Genomic DNA, 19,537 nt, shown 5'->3' with positions numbered 1-19,537 from the left:
CCTGGGCTCAAGCTTCCTGGTGGGTTTATTTTTATACAACATTCCTTTGAGGAAAGGAGCACCCACTCTTGAACAGAGTAGCTCTAGACAGTATCTTCTTGGGTGGAATGATTTTCTTCATTTTGCTATTCTTTCTCTAGCTTAACTACTTAAACAAGTGGCTATAGAATCTGTCTCCACTAACCTCACCCCTCTTCCTCTTTTTATCCCCTAGTCCCTGAAACTGCTTTTGAGAAGACCAGAGACCTCCATGTTGCTAGAATCAGTGGCCACTTCTCTGTCTTCTACTTGACCTTTCAACAGTATTGCACACAGATGACTGCTCTTTTTTCCTTGCAATACTGGGTTCCTCTCAGACCATGTGACTCCACACCCCTACTTTTTTTTTTAATTTTTTTTTAACATTTATTCATTTTTGAGAGTAAGAGAAACAGAGCATGAGCAGGGGAAGGGCAGAGAGAGAGGGAGACACAGAATCCGAAGCAGGCTCCAGGTTCTGAGCTGTCAGCACAGGGCCCAACGCGGAGCTTGAACTCAAGAATCGTGAGATCATGACCTGAACTGAAGTCGGATGCCTAACCAACTGAGCCACACAGGCACCCCCACAGCCCTACTTTTCTATCCAGCTGCTCATTCTCCATCCTTCACGGGCCTCTCCTCCACCACCTGTGGAGGACAAACCAGGGTTTGTCTTGCAGCCCTTCCCTTCTTTGGCTACATTTTTCTATCCCATCCATGAAGCCTGAACTGCAAATGTTTATGTAGAACATGAGTATCTAATTGACATATCAGATTTAACATGTCCTAAATAACACTCTTGATTTCCCTCCTCAAACTTACAGCTCTCTCCCTTACTCTAGTCAAGTCTGCAGCCAAATATCTTCACAGTGAGACTTTTCCTGGCTACTTTATTTAAAATGACAAGCCTCCTACCTCTGTGGCATTTTGTGACTTCCTTTCCCCAATCATGGTGGTCCCAGCTCCTTTGAATCCAGTTTCCTGAATGCAGTGCCTTTGAATCAAAATCTAAGTGATTCAAAACACAGGACACTAAATATCTGGGAAAGAGAACAGCTCTTTGTCCCTGAGGTTCAGCCATACTATTACCACTTAATTTATCCCCAAAGACAAATGCATTCCCATCATGCTTTACTTTCACTCATCATATTTCCTCTTTCTGAAACTACTTCCCTCTTCCTTCATTCTCCTTGGCTGGCTGGCTAACTCCTCCTGAACTTTTTTCAATTGAACTCATAAGTTATCTGTTTTGGAGAAGTTTCCCTGGCCACCACCTCCCGACCCCAGTCTGAGTTGGAAGCCCCTACCCAGTGTCCCATGACACTGCACTACATTACAATTTGTTGATTTATCTCTCTCTGTTTCTAGATTCTTACAAACATTTTTAGAGGAAAGATGGCCAATACCTCTGGTTAAATAGTACCACCCCCCAACATTTAACACAGTGCTATAGTGCAGATACTCAATATTTTGAATGTATGAATATTTGTGTAACCCATGTGTGTGCATAGTAGGCATAGAAACCACCCTGTCTCCTGTGATCTAAGAGCAATTTACTCCAAAATCTCTGTAGAAAAACAGAGCTGTCCATAAGGTTTGATGGAAAGAGGATTGGTACCTCCAATCTTCTATTTCCTTGTTGGAGGGGGCACCTCTACCTCCTTGTAAGGTATCTTTGTTCTGTGCTAGGTCCAGACTTGTTGTAAGATTCAGCACCTTGAGTATTCACATGCTCACAGCAAGCACTGTGAGTTCAGGAGGCTTTACTGAAGCTAAGGGGATGCCCCAGCGACCAGCCTTCTCCAACTCAACGGTTCCTCTCTTTCTGTCTTTCTTCCTCTGTATTCATCTCTCCTTCTGAAAGGGACCCAAGCTCTTCTTCCTGTTATGAAAGACAATGTCACTTTTCCCTAAAGCCAAAATATTAGGTAACACCCACCCAAGCTCTCCTCTAGAGATGGTGGGATGCTTGACCCTAAGAATTAATCAAAGATTTTTGTTTCCGATAATGACTATTTCCTTTCTAAGAATTCTGAATCTAGCTTTTGAGACTAAAAAAAGAAAAATGTGTATCTCAAAAATAAATACATACATACATACATACATACATACATAATGAATCTGTATCTCCTATCTGAATTCATGAATGTGAATGAACATGGTTGATATCCAGTCCATTTTCTCCAGTCCCTGTATCCATCTACATGGATTATACATATACATATCAAGAGATATATTTTTCCCATATCTGTGTGTATATAAACATCTATATATGTACGTGTGATACTAGAGCCAAATACTATCAAGGCATTAAGATCTGTACTGCTTGTGTATAGGACTCCCCACCACCACCCCTGCCATTTGGTGGTTTATTCATTTATTTAGTAAATACCCATTGAGTATCTTCTATGGGCTAGACAATATAATAGGTGCTGGGAATAGAACAATATGCAAAATATACTCTTTCTGCCTAATGGGAGAGGCAGCCAATCATGAAAGTTATAATTACAAAGGAAAAGTATCAATGCTATGAGACTATAACAGAGGAAACCTCATTAGTATAGAATGGAGGGTCCAAAAGAAATAGTGATGAAGTGATCTTTGAGCTGAGATTGAAACAACTAACCACTAACAAGGCCTGGTTACTAGGAGCATAGGAGAATGTCACTGGAGAAGGAATACACTGATGCGGGGAGGGACCTGATGGTGTTTGAGGAACTGGGAGATGGCCATGTGTCTAGAGTGCAGAGTGTGGCCAGGAGAGTGAGGCTGGGAAGGCAAGCAGGAGCCAGCCCATGCAGGGCCTTCGAAGGGCCAATCTGGAGGAGTAATGGAAGCCACCGGCAGGTTTAAGCAGGGGATTGGTATAGTCAGATGTGTATTTTATAAAGATCACTGACTCTAGTGTGAGGAACAAATCAGATGGAGGCAAGGGTAGGTGTGGGAGGACCAGGCAAGAAGGTACTGAGGCAGCTCTTTTGGAGGTGAAACTGTGGTCTAGACATGTCGGTTTGGGAGTCGTAGTCCTCATGATGGTTACTGCAACGTTTACCTGCGTGAGATTTTCTTGAGGTAGAGAGCAAGCACGAGAAGAAAGCAAATAATAGTAAAGAACGTTAACACTTAATGGTTGATTATAGAAGGGTGAGGCTGCAAAGGAGACAGGATGGTCAGAGTTAGGAGGAAAGCCAGGAGTGGGGCACAGAGCTAGGGGACAAAGTATTTCAGGAAAGGCAAGTGTTGAACATGGAATCCTGCTGGGCAGTGAGCCAAGACAAGATTAAGAAGAAGAGAAAGGGAGCAGACAGTAGGATGGATTCCTTGGTGACTTCAGAGTGTTTTCTCAGTGTCATCAGAGGGGTGAGGTGGATGTCAATGGGTCTGAAAGTACGTGGTGAGTAAGAAATAAAAAAAAAGAGCCTGAGCAATTTTTAGAAGATGGTTTGGATGTGAAAGGGATTCAAATATTTATAACATAATGATTTGTTTACTAAACACGTAAATATTAGAAATGTTAACTTAATTCAAAGAGTTTGTGGGATGATTGTTACTGTTTCCTGGTTCTTGGAAATGAAAAGAGTACAGTCATGTACAATACGTTATCTATCTAGGCTTAGTAGTGTCTAAATATTTCAAATGGATAAAGAATATTGCAGATAGAATGTACTGTTCGATATACAAAGGATTTTTCAGGTACATTTCATTTAGTCCTCATGAAATTGTATGTATCAAGAAACTAAGAGAGGTATTAAATAACGTCCCCAGCCAATCAGTGGTATGGAAAACTAAGAAATAAATGTATCTTCAGATTAAGAGTAGTTCAAGGAAGAGGATTTCCTAAAGTATTGATTGTTGCTGTGTGTGTGTGTGTGTGTGTGTGTGTGTGTGTGTGTGTGTGTGTGTATGGTAGATACACTCATATACATAAGCATTATTATGCCACAAGAAAATACCAAAGCTTGGGTTGAATTTTTTTTAAGTTAGAAAATTCTTTTTTTTTTTTAATGTTTATTTATTTATTTGGAGAGAGAAAGAAAGAGAGCATGAGCAGGGAAGTCAGGGGGAAAGAGGGAGAGAGAGAGAGACAGAATCCCAAGCAGGCTCCATGCTGTCAGCACAGAGCCCGATGCAGGGCTCAATCCCATGAACTGTGAGCCAAGATCAAGAGGCAGATGCTTAACTGACTGAGCCACTCAGGTGCCCCTAAAAGTTAGCAAATTCTTTAAGTGTCTTGCCAGTACTTCTCTTAAGTCCAATTATTTATTTAATGGGTCTTTTATTTTTATAACATTTATTGGTACCTTTCTAAAACTAATGTGTTTGATTTCTCAAGTACATGTGTATTTCAAACTTCAGATCCATGGTAACTGTTGAAACGAAGACACGGTCACATCTAAGATTTGACGAATCATTCTACCTTGCAAAAATAAGCACAAAAACAACATTCTTCATTTATCTGTATATTATGGTTTTAATTTAAGACTCAGAGTTTCTAATCGCTTTTTTAAAAAATGGCTTGAGATACAATCACATTTTCTATAATTCATCCACTTAAAATGTACTATATAGGGGCGCCTGGGTGGCGCAGTCGGTTAGGCGTCCGACTTCAGCCAGGTCACGATCTCGCGGTCAGTGAGTTCGAGCCCCGCGTCGGGCTCTGGGCTGATGGCTCAGAGCCGGGAGCCTGTTTCCGATTCTGTGTCTCCCTCTCTCTCTGCCCCTCCCCCACTCACAGTCTATCTCTCTCTCTCTCTCTCTCAAGAATAAATAAACATTAAAAAAAATTCTTAAAAAAAAAATGTACTATATAACGATTTTTGCTGTATTCACAGCAGACCATCACCACAAACAATTTTAGAAAATTTCATTACCCCAAAAACACCTCATACCCTTTAGCTATCACCTCCTCAGTCTCCCCCCTAGCCATAGGCAACCATCATCTACTTTTGGTCTCTCTAGATTTGCTTATTCACGACACTTCATGTAAATGGAATTATACAATTTGTAGTTCTTTGTGATTTGCTTCCTTCACTCAGCATAATGCTCTCTCAATGGGTTTTGAGCCATAAACACTGTGCATGTACAGACACGAAAAAGCACTGGCGTATGTGAATCCATCTGTGTGTCTCCATTATTTCTGTGTTAACGAGATAACCCAGGTACCATGTATATGAGGCGTGTAGTTTCACTCCTAATACCCAGTTGCCCAGTCAAGTTTTTTGAGTACTCAGGATACAGATTATTTTTTCCTTTGGATGAATACAGTCACTAAGAGGCATGATTTGGACGTAATAAATACATCAGTTGAATTTCCAAATCAAGGGTAATGAATGAAAACACCTTTGATTACATATAGGTTGTCCACACCAGAGTCATTAATGTACATTGGTTTGATTCAAGCCCAGAAATTTGACTTTAGGGGCTGTTTAGCAGAATGTGCCTGGCAATCCCCTACAGAATATAATCTATGTAGGTCTCTTCTAGAACAGATTTTCTATTCCCCCTACCCAGGATTTCCTCTAATGCTACTTATCACTCACCATGCTAAGCCTTAAGATGCCCCCCGTATTTAGCATCAGAGCTCAGGAACTTGCAATAGGCACTTTTTATTTTAAGCTTTTATCATTTGTGTTTGACTTAAGTCAACCTGAAGCCTTCCTTCATGTAGTTTTTTTTTTGTAAGAAGTTTTTTTAAAATAGTATACTCTCTATTGTGCCTACCTTTAATAATCAAAGTTGAAAAATTCTTAAGTTTTTACTAATTTTATGTATAATTTTCCCCGTCCATAGAAATCCCCAAAAGCTGTTTTTATTTTACCATTTTAATGCATTGGATTTAATGTAATTCCCTAGCCATTTCAGTTCAAGGCCAATACCATGAAAAAGAAGTGTGTAGGTTTATTGTGCTAATATTGTGATTTTGATTTCTGAATTTTTTTTCTTTTGTTTTTTTTTTACTTTCTTTTGATAAAAGTGTGTTTGGGAGTAGAAAACTGAAAGTTCTGTGTGTGTGCGTGTGTGTGCGTGTGTGTGTATTTCATGTGGAAAACACTAGGAAGGACACTATACTGTGCTGGTATTGCTAAAAAGAGATACCAGAGTACAGTTATGTTAATACGGGAGGAAATAATTCACACTGTTTACAAGCAGTTCTAATTCCTAGAAACAATAATTACTATGTGCCCTACCCATTGTTGTTGGTGACCCATTCACTACAATGTCCGAGGGCATAGATTTTAGTCTGGGTTTTTCACTAATACATCCTCAGTACCAAATATAAGTTGTGCATTTAGTTGACACACAAGGGGATATTTGGTGAACTGATGTATTTGTTGAATGAATTCCTTTGGGATAAACTCCTTAACCCAGCATTCTATGCCCTTTATATCTGACTCTGATTTATATCTCTCAGGTAAACCCTATTGATACAAGATTTGCTCTGGTCACAGTTCTGAATGTTGCTGCAACAATCCTCTATAATGGTCCTTGGAGCTTGGGACTTTTGGAAACGATGGGGAATTTGTAAAACTGAGGGAGAAGTAAAACTGGCACAGAGCCATGGAGGGGGTGGAGTAGGAATTAGGTAAGCAGAGAATAGAGCCTTCCAGACTGAAAAAGCAGAGTCTGGATAAATCTCTCCTTTCCTCTAAAAATGTATTGTGACTCCTCTAAGCCCACAGATCCTTCAACTCAGACAAAGAAACATGTTCCATGTTCTCCTAAAAAATGCCCATGGACGTTTGAGCAATTAGACATGTCTTTGGTTTTGATGAATTAATTATATGTAGGCCTTGCCTCTACAGTCTTGCAGTCTACCCATGCTTTTTAAAATGGTCCAACAGACCCACTGGTGTCTGGGTGGCTCAACTGGTTAGGCCTCTGACTTCAGCTCAGGTTACGACCTCATGGTTCATGAGTTCAAGCCCCACATTGCGCTCTCTGCTCTCAGCACAGAGTCTATTTCAAATCCTCTCTCTCTGCCTCTCCCCCATTCATTCTCTCTCTCAAAAATAAAAATAAACATTAAAAAAAATTTTTTTAATAAATAAATAAATAAATAAATAAATAAATAAAATGGCTCAACAAACTTTATTCCTTGTTCTTATGGGGCAAAAACAAAACAAAACAACAAAAAACAAGACAACCACTTTTGACCTTAACAGTCTAATATCTGAAATCTTAAAACATTCAAGTCCATATCCTTCACTGAAATGCTTCACAAGCACTCATCTTTTAAATGAGTTAAAATAACTCTGTCCATTTAGTGTCCATTATTCCCTTATGTTTTGCTTTTCAATATTTAATCTCTCTCTCATGACCATCACTTACTATCTAACTTCAGGAATCAATATATTTTTAATTCTGCCCCAAATTCAATAGATAACAAGAAAGAGAATGTAGGGTGACTTAGGCTTTAAACATTGGAAACGCTGGCTCAGCCTGTGGCTGAGGCAACCTTGGTGGTCTGGCGATATTGTATACGCGCCCTCTGGTTGGACAATAAGCGACATTTGTGGATTTGTCAGTGACCTCTCCCCTTTGTGCACTGCCGGTCTCCGGTGTCATCATTAATTAATCTTCAGGTCTCCTATTTGTCTGCTGGAAAGCATCTCAGATAAGCCAAGTTAATAAGTGGGAGTGGGCGAGCTGCCTGGTCACTGGAACGTGCAACTGTGTGGGGACGGTCTGTGAGCTGGTCAGAGAGCACCCTTCTGCTCTGATCACGGAAAGAAGTTTGATTCTAACAGGTCACGTGGGAAGCTGGGCCGGTTGAGGTGCAGGGAGGACCTCCGAGCCCAGCCAGGGACCTGCTCTTGGGCGCTCTGGCTTCAGTTTCTGATTTCAGAACCTTGAGGCCCAGAGGCCTAGGGCTCTTGCTTCATACTTGCTTCATCTTTCTCAGGAGCTTCTTCAGGGAATTCTAACAGTGGGTGGTAGAACTTCAGCAAAGGAACAAAAATTATCATCCTTGTGTTCCTAACAGAGAGCATGTTTCTGTAAATCTGGTGCATAGCATTTGTAGTCACTGATTCTCGGCCGTGACTCTCTTACCATTCTGGATGGGGCATGTTTCCCAACCAATTTTACTAAATCATAAAAATAAATAGTGTTTGTGAGGCCACTTGCCAGTGCCAGGCATTCTGCAAACCATCTTATATGCATCATCTCACTTAATTCTCATATCATGTCTGGGAGGGGGTCCCTGCTGTGCAGATGAGAGAAACAAGGCACAGCCCCCTGCCAAGCCCACGAAGGACTTGATCCAAGCACAAGCCCTTCACTATACCACTATATGGCCTCAAAATCTGAGCTGTTCCCTAGACCCCGTGAGCTCTATCACCACAGCCAGGAGAAAGGAAGAGCCACAATGATCAATCTTTTTAATTCAGGCAGAAGTAGCGATTTTGCTTTTGTTATTGAAAAAACACGCTGTGCCTTTGGCTTTACTCTGGCTAGGGAGCAGTAACCTTGAAGAAATTATTGTCATGGCTTTAATTATGTCCTATTACTGAAGTACAGACATACCTTACCATATATTATCTGTGTTTATGAAAAATAGTTCTCTATAAATGGAATTGTTGGAATTTGGACATAATAGAGGGCTAAAGAATTTAAATTCTCCCAATTTATATTGTAAGAAATTCCACCTCTCTTTTAAATATGGCTACCCGTGCTCTCAAAATCATAGCTGGATATCATCAGGAAAGTTTACGTGGCCATGAAAGTTCATTGAAAAATGTCGATTCTTGAAAGCAGACACCTTCCAAAGTGTTTCTGACCAATCTCCTGCTTGTAGGTCTACCCTCAGAATTAATCTGGAGGTACCATAAGACAGGTTACCTTGCTTATGTCTTATGCCATAAGGGAGTGGATGTTTGGGGGTGGGGAGAGTCTTTAGATGACACTGAGCCCTTTCAAATCAGCATGGGACAATCACAGTGTTTGCAGAGTGGAGACTGGGACCCTCGGTGCCAGAAAGAAAGGAAAGAAGGAAAAGATGAGGAGGTCATGCTGTACTCCTGGAAAGCCCACTCTGAGTCTGGGTCAGCATTGCTGATTTTTTTTTTTTAATCTTCCTTCACATAAGAATGTAGATAAGGGGCACCTGGGTGGCTCAGTCGGTTGAGCATTCAACTCTTGATCTCTGCTCAGTTCATGATTTCACTGTTTGTGAGATCGAACCCCATGTCGGGCTCTGCACTGACAGCATGGACCCTGCTTGGGATTCTCTCTCTCCCCCTCTCTCTGCCCGTTCCCTGCTTGCGTGCACTTGCGCGCACATGCACTCTCTATCTCTCTCCAAAAAAGAATAGAATGTAGTTAAGATGAGGAAATCATACACTTTGGCCACATCTGCATATAACTCTCTGGAGAAGTTCTGGGACAAGTAAATGACACTTCCATGATGACTTCGTAAGTATTAATATAAGTACACAAATAAATATAATGAATGGTAAAACATAAATACAGAAGATATTAGAGATACTTGAAGGATGCAAGAACTTTGGATTGGAAAGGGCTTTATGCTGGTGGCAGCATGTCAGAGAGACGTTTTAGGACAAGTGGAACTTTATCTATTGCAGTTATAAGTATGTATGACACTCCAGAAGAACGGATGGAGAACCACATGAATGTAGAGGTGGAACTGAGAATGTTGGCTGATAGGATTTGGAAGCAGAATTTTGGTTTGGTTGGTCAAATGTATGTAGAAATAGACCTGAAGGGTGCAGATGGTACCATGATGGAGAAGGCCCAGAGTTTGAATTTAATTAGCAATGAGCACCCATCCATGGTTTTCTCTTGTCTTACATCTTTTCCTCTTCATTTTCAGTGGACAAGTTTGCCTTATAATTCACACGGACCAAAGAAAACAAGCCTCAGAGTTAACCCTTGATCTTCTCTCCCTTAAAACAGAACAATAGAAACTATTCCCCATCTCAGCAAATAGTAGTCTTTACCACTGTGATGGTGAACTGTGGGTTAGTGGGGTTTCCATATGACCAAATCAGAACTGTCTAATTAGAGGGGATGTGATTATCCAAAAAGCTATCTATTATAAGTGAAAGATTGTAGATTATAAATTGTAAATCCATTTATAATTTCTATCTGAAGTATGTCACATGTAAAACAATTTCACATGCATTAGTGGAATATTAATGGGAAGGGTGGGTGAATGAGAAGCATGAAAAGAGAGGGTCAGTCCTCCCTGACCTGGGCTTGCTTCTCATGCTGGAATGTGGGGGGGAGGGGGGGGTCCAGGCAATTTGGTTGCTTGGGAATTTCTGCAAAACCTATTTCAAGCTCTACTTTTGGAGCACAAATCTGAAGAGGATAAGGGCCTTTAATTCCCTGGGAATTCAGTAGTTCTTGCCTGTCTTTTTTTTTTTTTTTTTTTTTTTTTTTTTTGAGAGACCAAAAGCACAATACTTTACCTGTCCCGAGTCAGGTTTTTCTGCATCTCTAAAAGGACAGTTGAAGGTGGTGCATTTCTTTGTTGCTGAAGAAAGGTGTGGAGTAAGATGACTATTTTTATTTGTTTGTGTTGCTTCTGGTTTTGTTTTCATTTTTTTTTTTGCCCTGGAATTTGCTTAAACAGTGATTGATAAGGATTTTGCACACTTAATACCAAAGAGCATAGCACAGAGCATAAGCTCAGCAAGTACACGTTCTTCAAGAAATCTAATTCCCAACTTTTCTTCACAGCAAGTGAGAAACAGATGATGGTGGTGTGCAGGGAGTCACCGAAGGAGTATCTCCAGCCTTTCAAGGACAAACTAGAAGAGTTCTTCCAGAAAGGTAGGGAACTGCATCAGCTACACATCCATGAATCTCTGAAACATCTACCATTCCCTGGACCTTTCTCTGAGGCCCACGGCCCGTCGCATCCCTGCTGACCACTAGCAGCTCCAGTGACTGGAGCCAGTCCATCTTCCTTCCTCCATCTACTCAGTGTAGATAGAATTGTTCTGCTACTTTTTTTCCCCAGTGTTTATTATTTGAGAGAGAGAGAGAGAGAGAGAGAGAGCAAGCAGGGGAGGGGCAGAGAGAGAGGGAGACACAGAATCGGAAGCAGGCTCCAGGCTCTGAGCTGCCAGCACAGAGCCTGACGCAGGGCTCGAACTCACTAACTGCGAGATCATGACCTGAGCCGAAGTCGGCCACTTAACCAACTGAGCCACCCAGATGCCCCTGTTCTGCTACTTTTATATCACCTTTCAAACCCTTTTTAATATGTTAAATCCTTGAATATTACTCCTGTTCTTGTAAACTTCTTGAGGGAAGATGTTTTCTTTGTCTCTTCATGGAGCCCAAGGGAATCCTCAGTACATGTTACCTGCTGAATGACATACAGTCAAGGCTTATGCAGTCATGCCTTTCAGATTTGCAGTCAGCCTGAACAAGCAGCTGGTGATTATCTCCCTAGGTTTATCAGTGTAGCATCTTAAAAACTTGTATTGTATTTTTTTAATGTCTTTTTTTGAGAGAGAGAGAGGAAGAGAGAACACACATGTGCAAGTGAGTGTGGTTGGGGGGAGGGCAGAGAGAGAAAGAGAGAGAGAGAATCCCAAGCAGGCTCCACATTGTCACTGCAGAGCCCGATGCAGGGCTTGATCCCCAGACTGTGACATAATGACCTGAGCCAAAATCAAAAGTCAGACACTTTACTGACTGAGCCACCCATGTGCCCCTTTTGTTGTATTTTTATTCCTTTTCAGAATGGAAAATTGGGGCCAAATGAATGTCACACATGAAGTCACTTGGCCCTCATCAACCTTTTGGGATTAGTAGATCGAAGTCATAGGCATGAGACTACTTATTTAGTGCATTTATGCACTTATTTAGAAATCTTACTAAGTTATGTTCCTTCCTCCGTGATTTTGGCAGGGGTAGAGAACTTTGGTTGATCTCTATTAGTGAATGTAGAAGTTTAATGCCTTGTGGATATTTCCTATTCAATTTTTTTCAAATCCAGCTTATGATGTGAATCATAATATAAGTGTGGGGCACAAACTTGCAGTTATGAAGCAAGTTAAGTCATGGGAATGTATTGTACAGCATGGGGACTATAGTTAATAATACTGTATTGTATATTTTAAAGTTGCTAAGAGAGTAGATCTTAAAAGTTCTCATCAGAAGAAGAAAAGTGTTGTAACTATGTATGGTGATGGATATTAACTAGACATATTGTGATGATCCTTTTGCAGTGTATACATAAATGATTGTGTTGTACCTCTGAAACTAATATGTTATGTGTCAATTATATCAGTAAAAAAGCATGGGGTAGTTAGAGGGAGCTTTTGTCTTTGCTAGAAAGTCAGAGGAAATACATGCAGGAAGCTCTGGGGATGTATCAACATGCTCTTTCTAGTTGTTAATAAGGCCCCGTGATACCACACCGTCAACAAAAGACCATTTAAGCAGGGTGAATCCAGAAAGTATGGCCAAACCACCTTGGGAATTGGCAGGAAAATTCTCAGTCCATGAGTCAGAGAAACTCCGTTCCAGCTGTTCGTTTGGTGCAGAGATCATTGTTCCCTCCTCCTTGGTGAGGGCTTGTTTGTGTGGAAGCAGAAGTCAGGAGTTGTCTCTTGGCCACTGCTGAACCTCTTATATGATGGAAGTGATATTATCAAAGTACCATCTTAAGAGCAAAGAGTGATACCACCCCTTATGTGTTATGTGACTAAAGTTAGGTGTATTTTATATGTGAGTTATCACAGTAGATACATTGCTTTAGTATTATGCCATATAAATATAACCTAAATGGCCTGAAGAAAAAGCATGAAGCGTTTCCTTTTTGCTGACCCCCAATTAATAACTTCTGCTTTTGAAGTATGTAGAGTTAACTTGAAATGAGGCTCATATGTTGTTAGATTCTGTTTTTATTTTTAATTGTTATTCTAAATCTGGAAAATTCTGCAGTGTGTATATTTAGGTATTATCAGCCTATATGTTACAATGGCTTTATACTCCTTTCTCTTGGAACTAGCTAGCATCTTAAAACTTATATCGTGAATTCTATTTTTTGTTGTTGGAAAAATAGAGAATACAAGTAGATTTAGAGCCTTGAAAATCTTTAGTGCCTTAGAAAGGGAATTTGCAAATTACTGTCTGGAGGTGTATGTTAGCCTCTTCTCTGTTAAGTTTCTTCTGGTCTGTTCTGAAAGAGGAAATTGAGTTGAGGCAAACTGAACCTTATGTCAGTGAGGCAAGAGTGTGGCAACAGTAAGATGTTCTAGAAAAACTCTAGAGCAACCCTGGCTGCACACTAGAATCACCTGGGAGAGATTTGTAGACATTCCGATACCCAGGCCAAACTCCAAACCTACCATCAGCATCTCTGGGGGTGGGCCCAGGCATTAGCATTATTGATTTACTTTCCAGATTATGCCAGTGTGTAGCCCAGGTTGAGAAACTCCATTGTCCAGCTTAGGTCACCCTTCACACCACACCATTCCGTGTGTCTTCAATGATGTTTATTCAGTCAGGGGCACCTGGCTGGCTCAGTCGGTGAAGCACGACTCCTACTCTGAATGTTGTGAGTTCAAGCCCCACGTTGGGCATCGAGCCTACTTAAAACAAAACAAAACAAAACAAAACAAAACGTGTTTATTCAGGAGCCTGCTGTACATCACTCACTCCTTGTTCCTCTCTCAGGGACTGTCTTACTGGGAAAAGATCTGCCACTGAATAAAGGAGTCAGTGCACCTTGAACCAACATAGTGAAAGGAAGATGGGAAGGACATTAGGAATAATCTCAAATCACATTTAAAACAAAAACAGCTAAAACAAAGCACAAAGAGAATTTAAAGGAAAGCTATTGTTTATATAGAATTTTAAAATATAAAAATAAAATGTAATATTGTAGGAACCTTAAACATTCCCAATATTGTGTGGTGAAAAGAGCCCCTGTTGAAATAGCCTGTTACTGTTATGACGTAGCTGAGTTGGTCAAACATCAGTCTAGAATTGTACTGTCCAATATAAATGGCAGGCACCAGCCACATGAAGCTGTTGGGCAATTGCAATGTGGCTGATCCAATTTGAGATGTGCTCCAAGTGTACAAGAGCAGATTTTGACGACTTACTATAAGAAAACACAAAATATTTCATTTCTGATATTTTTATATTGATTACATGGTAAAATAATATTTTGAATATATTGGGTTAAAAATAAGATATTATTAACATTAATTTGCCTGTTCCTTTTCATTTTTAAGCATGGCTACTAGAAAACTGAAAATGATATCTGTGGTTCACAATATATTTCCATGGGCCAGCACTAGTCTAGACACAAGGCCCTTAGCCTTTCTCATTTCATTCCTTCACTCCCCTTTTCAAGTTCTTGCTCTGCTTGAAGCCTGGGTTCCTGGAATGCAGTTTCAGGAGCAAGCCCCTCCCCACTTTTGCTCTGGTCCTGGCCATTGTTTGGCTCAGGTGGGGGCGGATGCTTAACTGAAGGATATGGCAGCCTGCCAGTTCATCAGGCTGTTCCTCTGTGGTTCAGCAGGCAGGGCTCTGCCATGTTGCAGAATATACAAGTGGAATATCTCTTGGCTACCATGGGGTTCTAAGTAGTAGTAACTTTTTTATGTAGATGTTTCAGTGACTGGTAGAAAACGTGGGGTTTTCCTTCCACCATAAACATGCAGTATTTATCCTGGGTAACCGAATTTTTATGACAGTTATACATCTTTAAGTGTACTATCTCATGTAATACGCCATTCATTGTAAGAAACACCATTATTACAAGTACTACTAAGTATGAAAAATTGTTGACAGTTAAACCACGATGTGTCATAGATTATAAGATGTGCCCTGAAAGCATGTGCTAAAATATGAAAATTCCATCAAGTTTGAAGTTGACGTAATATGGTACTATAATTAGGCAAACAGACTCAGAGAGGAGCAAGGTCTAACACTTCCAGGTAACTCAGGGGAGGGTTTCAACAAAGATGTTTTTGTTTGGGGGGGTGGTGGGGAGGCAAAGATAGTGATAATGATGGTAACAACAGTGGATGATAGTTAACCTTTGCAGTGTGCCAGACACTCTGGGGAGAGAAGCTCTCCTTTCTTTTTTAGGCCTCATGACTACCCTCTGGAATAAGCACTGTTATCACTCTGTGGTACAGATGAGGAAGTAGAGGATTAGGAATTCTCAGCAGATAGGTTGTGAAGGGCATTCCAGGCAGAGGATGGAAAGACATGATATATTTGGGCAATGGCAAGAGACTTCCTGTGGCGAGATCACAGGGCATATGGGAAGAACACAAGACCAAAAAGGAGAGGAGGGTCCCAATATGACTTGCTAAACAATCTGAACTTTATCTTATAGGCAACGTGGAGCCTTTGGAAAGTGGAATAGTGATACAGTCACACTGGGTTTGTTTAGATTAGGTGCATGGGATCCTTTTACTTTGTGCTGTCAAGAAATACATTATAAGCAAGAGCAACATGAAGAAGAGTTAGAGTAGTAAAAGATAGGGAAGTAGTCTATCAAGTTATTCCACAGTAGGCCAGGCAAATGACGGTAAGAGCAAAAGCAACCACAGAAAAATAATGAAGGAAGGGACATATTTCTAAAGCTTTTAGGAGTTATAGGACTAGATGACCCATTGGAAGTACAAAAACAAGAGAGACAGGTCATTCCCCTTTTTCTTGCTTGGATTAACTGGCTTGATACCAATAAGGAGAACCAGATTTGGGGTGGAAAACAATGCAGTACATTTTGAACACGTTCATTTGACACATGCAAGAGACACATGCCGGTGGAGATTTTGGGTTCATGAGAGAGCACTGGATGGGACGGGAGAGGGTGGAAGTTGAAGTCATAGGAATGAATGAAAAAGCCCAAAGAAAGGGTATAAGATGAGAAGTTCCTGTAGTATCAAAGTATCTAAGTACAGGATATAATAACCACAATTGAGAAAAGATACTTCCATACTTTCATAATATCTGAGTATTTGGCAGACAAGCCAATTTTCTATTAGGAGTCTTATCACTCATAAAGTCTTAAGCAATTGAGTTCTTTATTCCTGAGAAATCACCCATGTGTGATGACTCAGTTGATTCATGGTTACACTGATTTTTTATATGAGCTTCAATTCAGTTCTTATAACACTCATGATGATTTAATTTTTCTTTTGTAAATCATATCCTGTTGCCACACTCAAGTGGAGATGATGTGTTTGCCCTTGTGTCATCTTTCGCTTCTCAAAATGCCCTTAAATAGTGTGACTTGACAAAATTGTGGTACTTGTTCTTAACTAATTTCATTTCCTGTGTAGAATAGAAAGTAATTTTAATGGCACCATTTTTCAGAGTTGCAATCTCCACAGTATCAAGCCTTTTCCCTTACATGGTTTTGCTTTTCCACAGTAGGCTCTTGTTGATTCCAATTTACAGCTCAGTTCAGAGTAACCTTGTGCAGGCATTATTTGAGCTCATGTTTTCCCACCCTCAGATCAAACATAGTCATAATGATATGGCCTTCAAAAATGTGATGCTCACATTAAAAGTCCCCATAAACATGGCAGGGATCCTGTAATTGAAAGAAGGCGCAGAGCAACTGATTAGATCCTAGGTATAGATCTTGTAGGTGGTCTTTGCATGCTGTTAAATTGGTCATTTGTATTTATAGCTTCGGCAGGGAGGGCTGGAACCTAACCTGGTGCTAAGACTAGCCGTCTCCCACACTTGGCCCTATCTCATTCTCCATTAGTTTCAGCTGGCATCCATGAATGGAACCAAATCGAAATGAATCTTAATGAGCTGTGCCAGTCCTACTTTATCACACTATCCTCCAAAGTTCTTTGACCAGCTGAGATTAGAGATATTCTTAATGTCAAGACACTTATCTAGTAATAAGTAAATATATACATTTACAAAAAACTAAGAAACAAATAAAACAACTCTGATTGCCCACATTGAATGCTAAAAGAATCATTTAAATAGATGATCTGGTTCTATTTACTTTCTCATCCTAACATAATGGAGCCTCAGCCTGGCCCATGATAGGTGTTAATAATTATTGTGGAATTAATGAAGGAGCAGCCTGAATCTTGTAAAGCACCTGGAGGCTATTTTTCCCCCTCTGTGAGTTTCCTGTTTAAATTCTTTCAGAACTGGTAAATCATAGCAGAATCTGGTGAGATGCACTTTTGGTCTATAATGCACATCTGTGGTCAAACCTCCTGGGTATCAAAACATCTTTCTCCCTCACAAATATGCATGTAATCCATTCTTAATAAATACTTAGATTAGATTGATAAGGTCCATTACTGAACCTCAAACCATAGACTAAAATCAGGTTCTTAGGTAATCTCTTCAACCCCCAGAATATTCAAGCATCAAGCTTACAGAGAACAGAAAGAACCAGTGATCTGGACAGTGTGACCTGTGAGAAGAAATAATTCTTACATCCTCTACAGTATTGTGTTGTAGAAGGAAGAACTATGGCCAGGAGAAAGCACACTACTCTGTTGGGCCAAATCAAGATCTTGTACACCTCACTATTCAAACAAAACAAAACAAACCAGCAAGGCTGGCTCCAGATAACATCAAATGGTCAAGAACTAAGATTGTTGTGATTTCTGGGTCACCACAGTAACACAGCAGTAGTCTTCAGAAAATGGAGCGACTATTTTATCAAAGGTTTTATTAAGTAGACTCTTTCCTGAAAGGGTTAGTTTGAATCAGTTTGTTTTGTTTGGTTTTGTTTTTTCCCAGAAATTTCTGCAAAGAGCACAATCCCTCCCCCCCGCCCCACCAAGTTAGCTTATCTCTCCCTCTCTCCACTTCTTCCTCCCTCTCTTTGCTTCCTCTCCCCTCTCTTGTTCTTTCCCTCCCTACTGACCACCCCCCCCCTTTATATCTTTAACTTACTTCATTTTTCTTTTCTGGCCAAACATCCAATAAGTTGTCTTTCCAATAACTCTAGTTCTCTTTTTCTTTTCCTTTATTTCCAGTGAAAATTTTGCAACAAGAGGAAAAATAACTAAATTAATTGTGTGTGTGTATAATACTAATATAAATTTCTGGAAAACATTGTACCCACCTACCCAGCCCCCCCCCCCTTCCCAAAGAAAGAAAACTACAGACCAATTTCACTGTAGTTTTAAATGTTTAAATACAACAATACATTTTATGGTCAAATTGAGTTTATTTCCACAATGTAAAGATGATATGATATTGGGAAGTCTGTTAACATAATTCATCACTGTTAATCTCTCTAACAGGAAAACTCATATGGTCATCTCTTTAAAAGGCACTGGCCAAAATTCAACATCCATTCTCCATTTAAAGCTCAATAAAACATTAACATATGCTTCCTTATTATAATGAAAATTAATAAGCGTCAGCCTCAGATTTGCAACTCCTATCACACACAAAAGATCAGTCTACACAATATATAAGAGCTCCTAGATGTTGAGAAACAAGACCAATATTCAGTACAAAGGCCAATAATGTGAACAGTGGCCGAAACTGCTCTTCAAACATGTGAAAAGATGCTGTTCTCAAAATAAATACAAAAGAAATCCCACTGAAACTCCATTCTTTCTAAGACTGGCAAAGTTATAAAAGTTTGGTAGCAAACTCTGTTGGCAGTGCAGTGCAGTAAACCCCTGTTCTCTATTGCTTGTGAAAGTGGAAATTGTTACACTCCATATAGAGTTCTATTTAGCAGTGTCTATGAAAGCTACATATGCACGTGTCTTTTGACTTGTCAGTTCTACTTCTCAATGCATACCCTCAGATGTTTACACATGCAAAGTGATTTATGTGCCATGCTACTTATTCAGACATTGTTTGTAGCAGCAAAAGATTGGTAACGATCTCAATGACCATCAGTAATGAAATTGTCAAATTATAGTACTTCCATATGGAAGTATGGAATACTAAGCATCTGCTTTAAAAAAAAAATGAGGAAATGTATCTATTGTCATGGAAGAATCTCTAAGGTATATTTTAAGTGGAAAACAAGGGTCAGAAGAGTAGGAATATTACCATTATTAATAATAAAAATGGACACTAAACAAAAATCTCTGAGGACAAATAGGAAACTAATCTTAGGGACTGATATTTAGCTGATTCTTACCATCTCAACCATGCAGGTAATCTGTCCTGTTTAGTGGGCCCCAGGCTATTGTGAAATATTTAAAATATCACCCCTAAAAATGACCAGACAGGTTCATTGCTGTAGTGGATAGAAAAAAGATGGGTGAGGTTCAGATATGGCACACAGACTCTTCATAAATCTTCTAATCAATGTGTACCTCTTCAAAACAATTAAACAACTATTTAAAAAAAAAACAACACTTTCTATGGTACTTTGGTACTTACATTTTTTCTTTCAAGATTGTCTCCCCTTTCAGGCTTTTCCCATTGTGGTACCAGTTGGGGTCCCTTAGCCTGCTGAACCTAGCCCTTCATGTACAATTTCCAAGGAATTAGGAATTAAATGCTCTCATTCACAGCCTCTTTCCCTCCTCTCAGGGCTGAACTGGACCACTTAGAA

The 19,537-nt window shown here is 40.0% G+C and overlaps 1 protein-coding gene across 3 annotated transcripts in view; it reads left to right on the top strand.

Annotated features, from left to right (window-relative positions):
• The window catches only part of FMN1 (formin 1), a 391,346-nt gene that overhangs the window by 285,209 nt on the left and 86,600 nt on the right, over positions 1-19,537 (top strand). For all 3 annotated transcript variants that reach the window (XM_047075353.1, XM_047075352.1, XM_047075354.1), the window contains one exon: positions 10,723-10,815. In XM_047075353.1, coding sequence (XP_046931309.1) covers positions 10,723-10,815 — 93 coding nt within the window. The remainder of the gene's footprint in view (positions 1-10,722; positions 10,816-19,537) is intronic.

Source organism: Lynx rufus, unplaced genomic scaffold (genome assembly GCF_022079265.1).
Source record: "Lynx rufus isolate CCGP_SWC_20201006 ecotype Redwood Valley unplaced genomic scaffold, mLynRuf1.p SCAF_13, whole genome shotgun sequence".
Classification (NCBI taxonomy): domain Eukaryota; kingdom Metazoa; phylum Chordata; class Mammalia; order Carnivora; family Felidae; genus Lynx; species Lynx rufus.
This window is presented reverse-complemented; position numbering and strand designations above follow the sequence as displayed.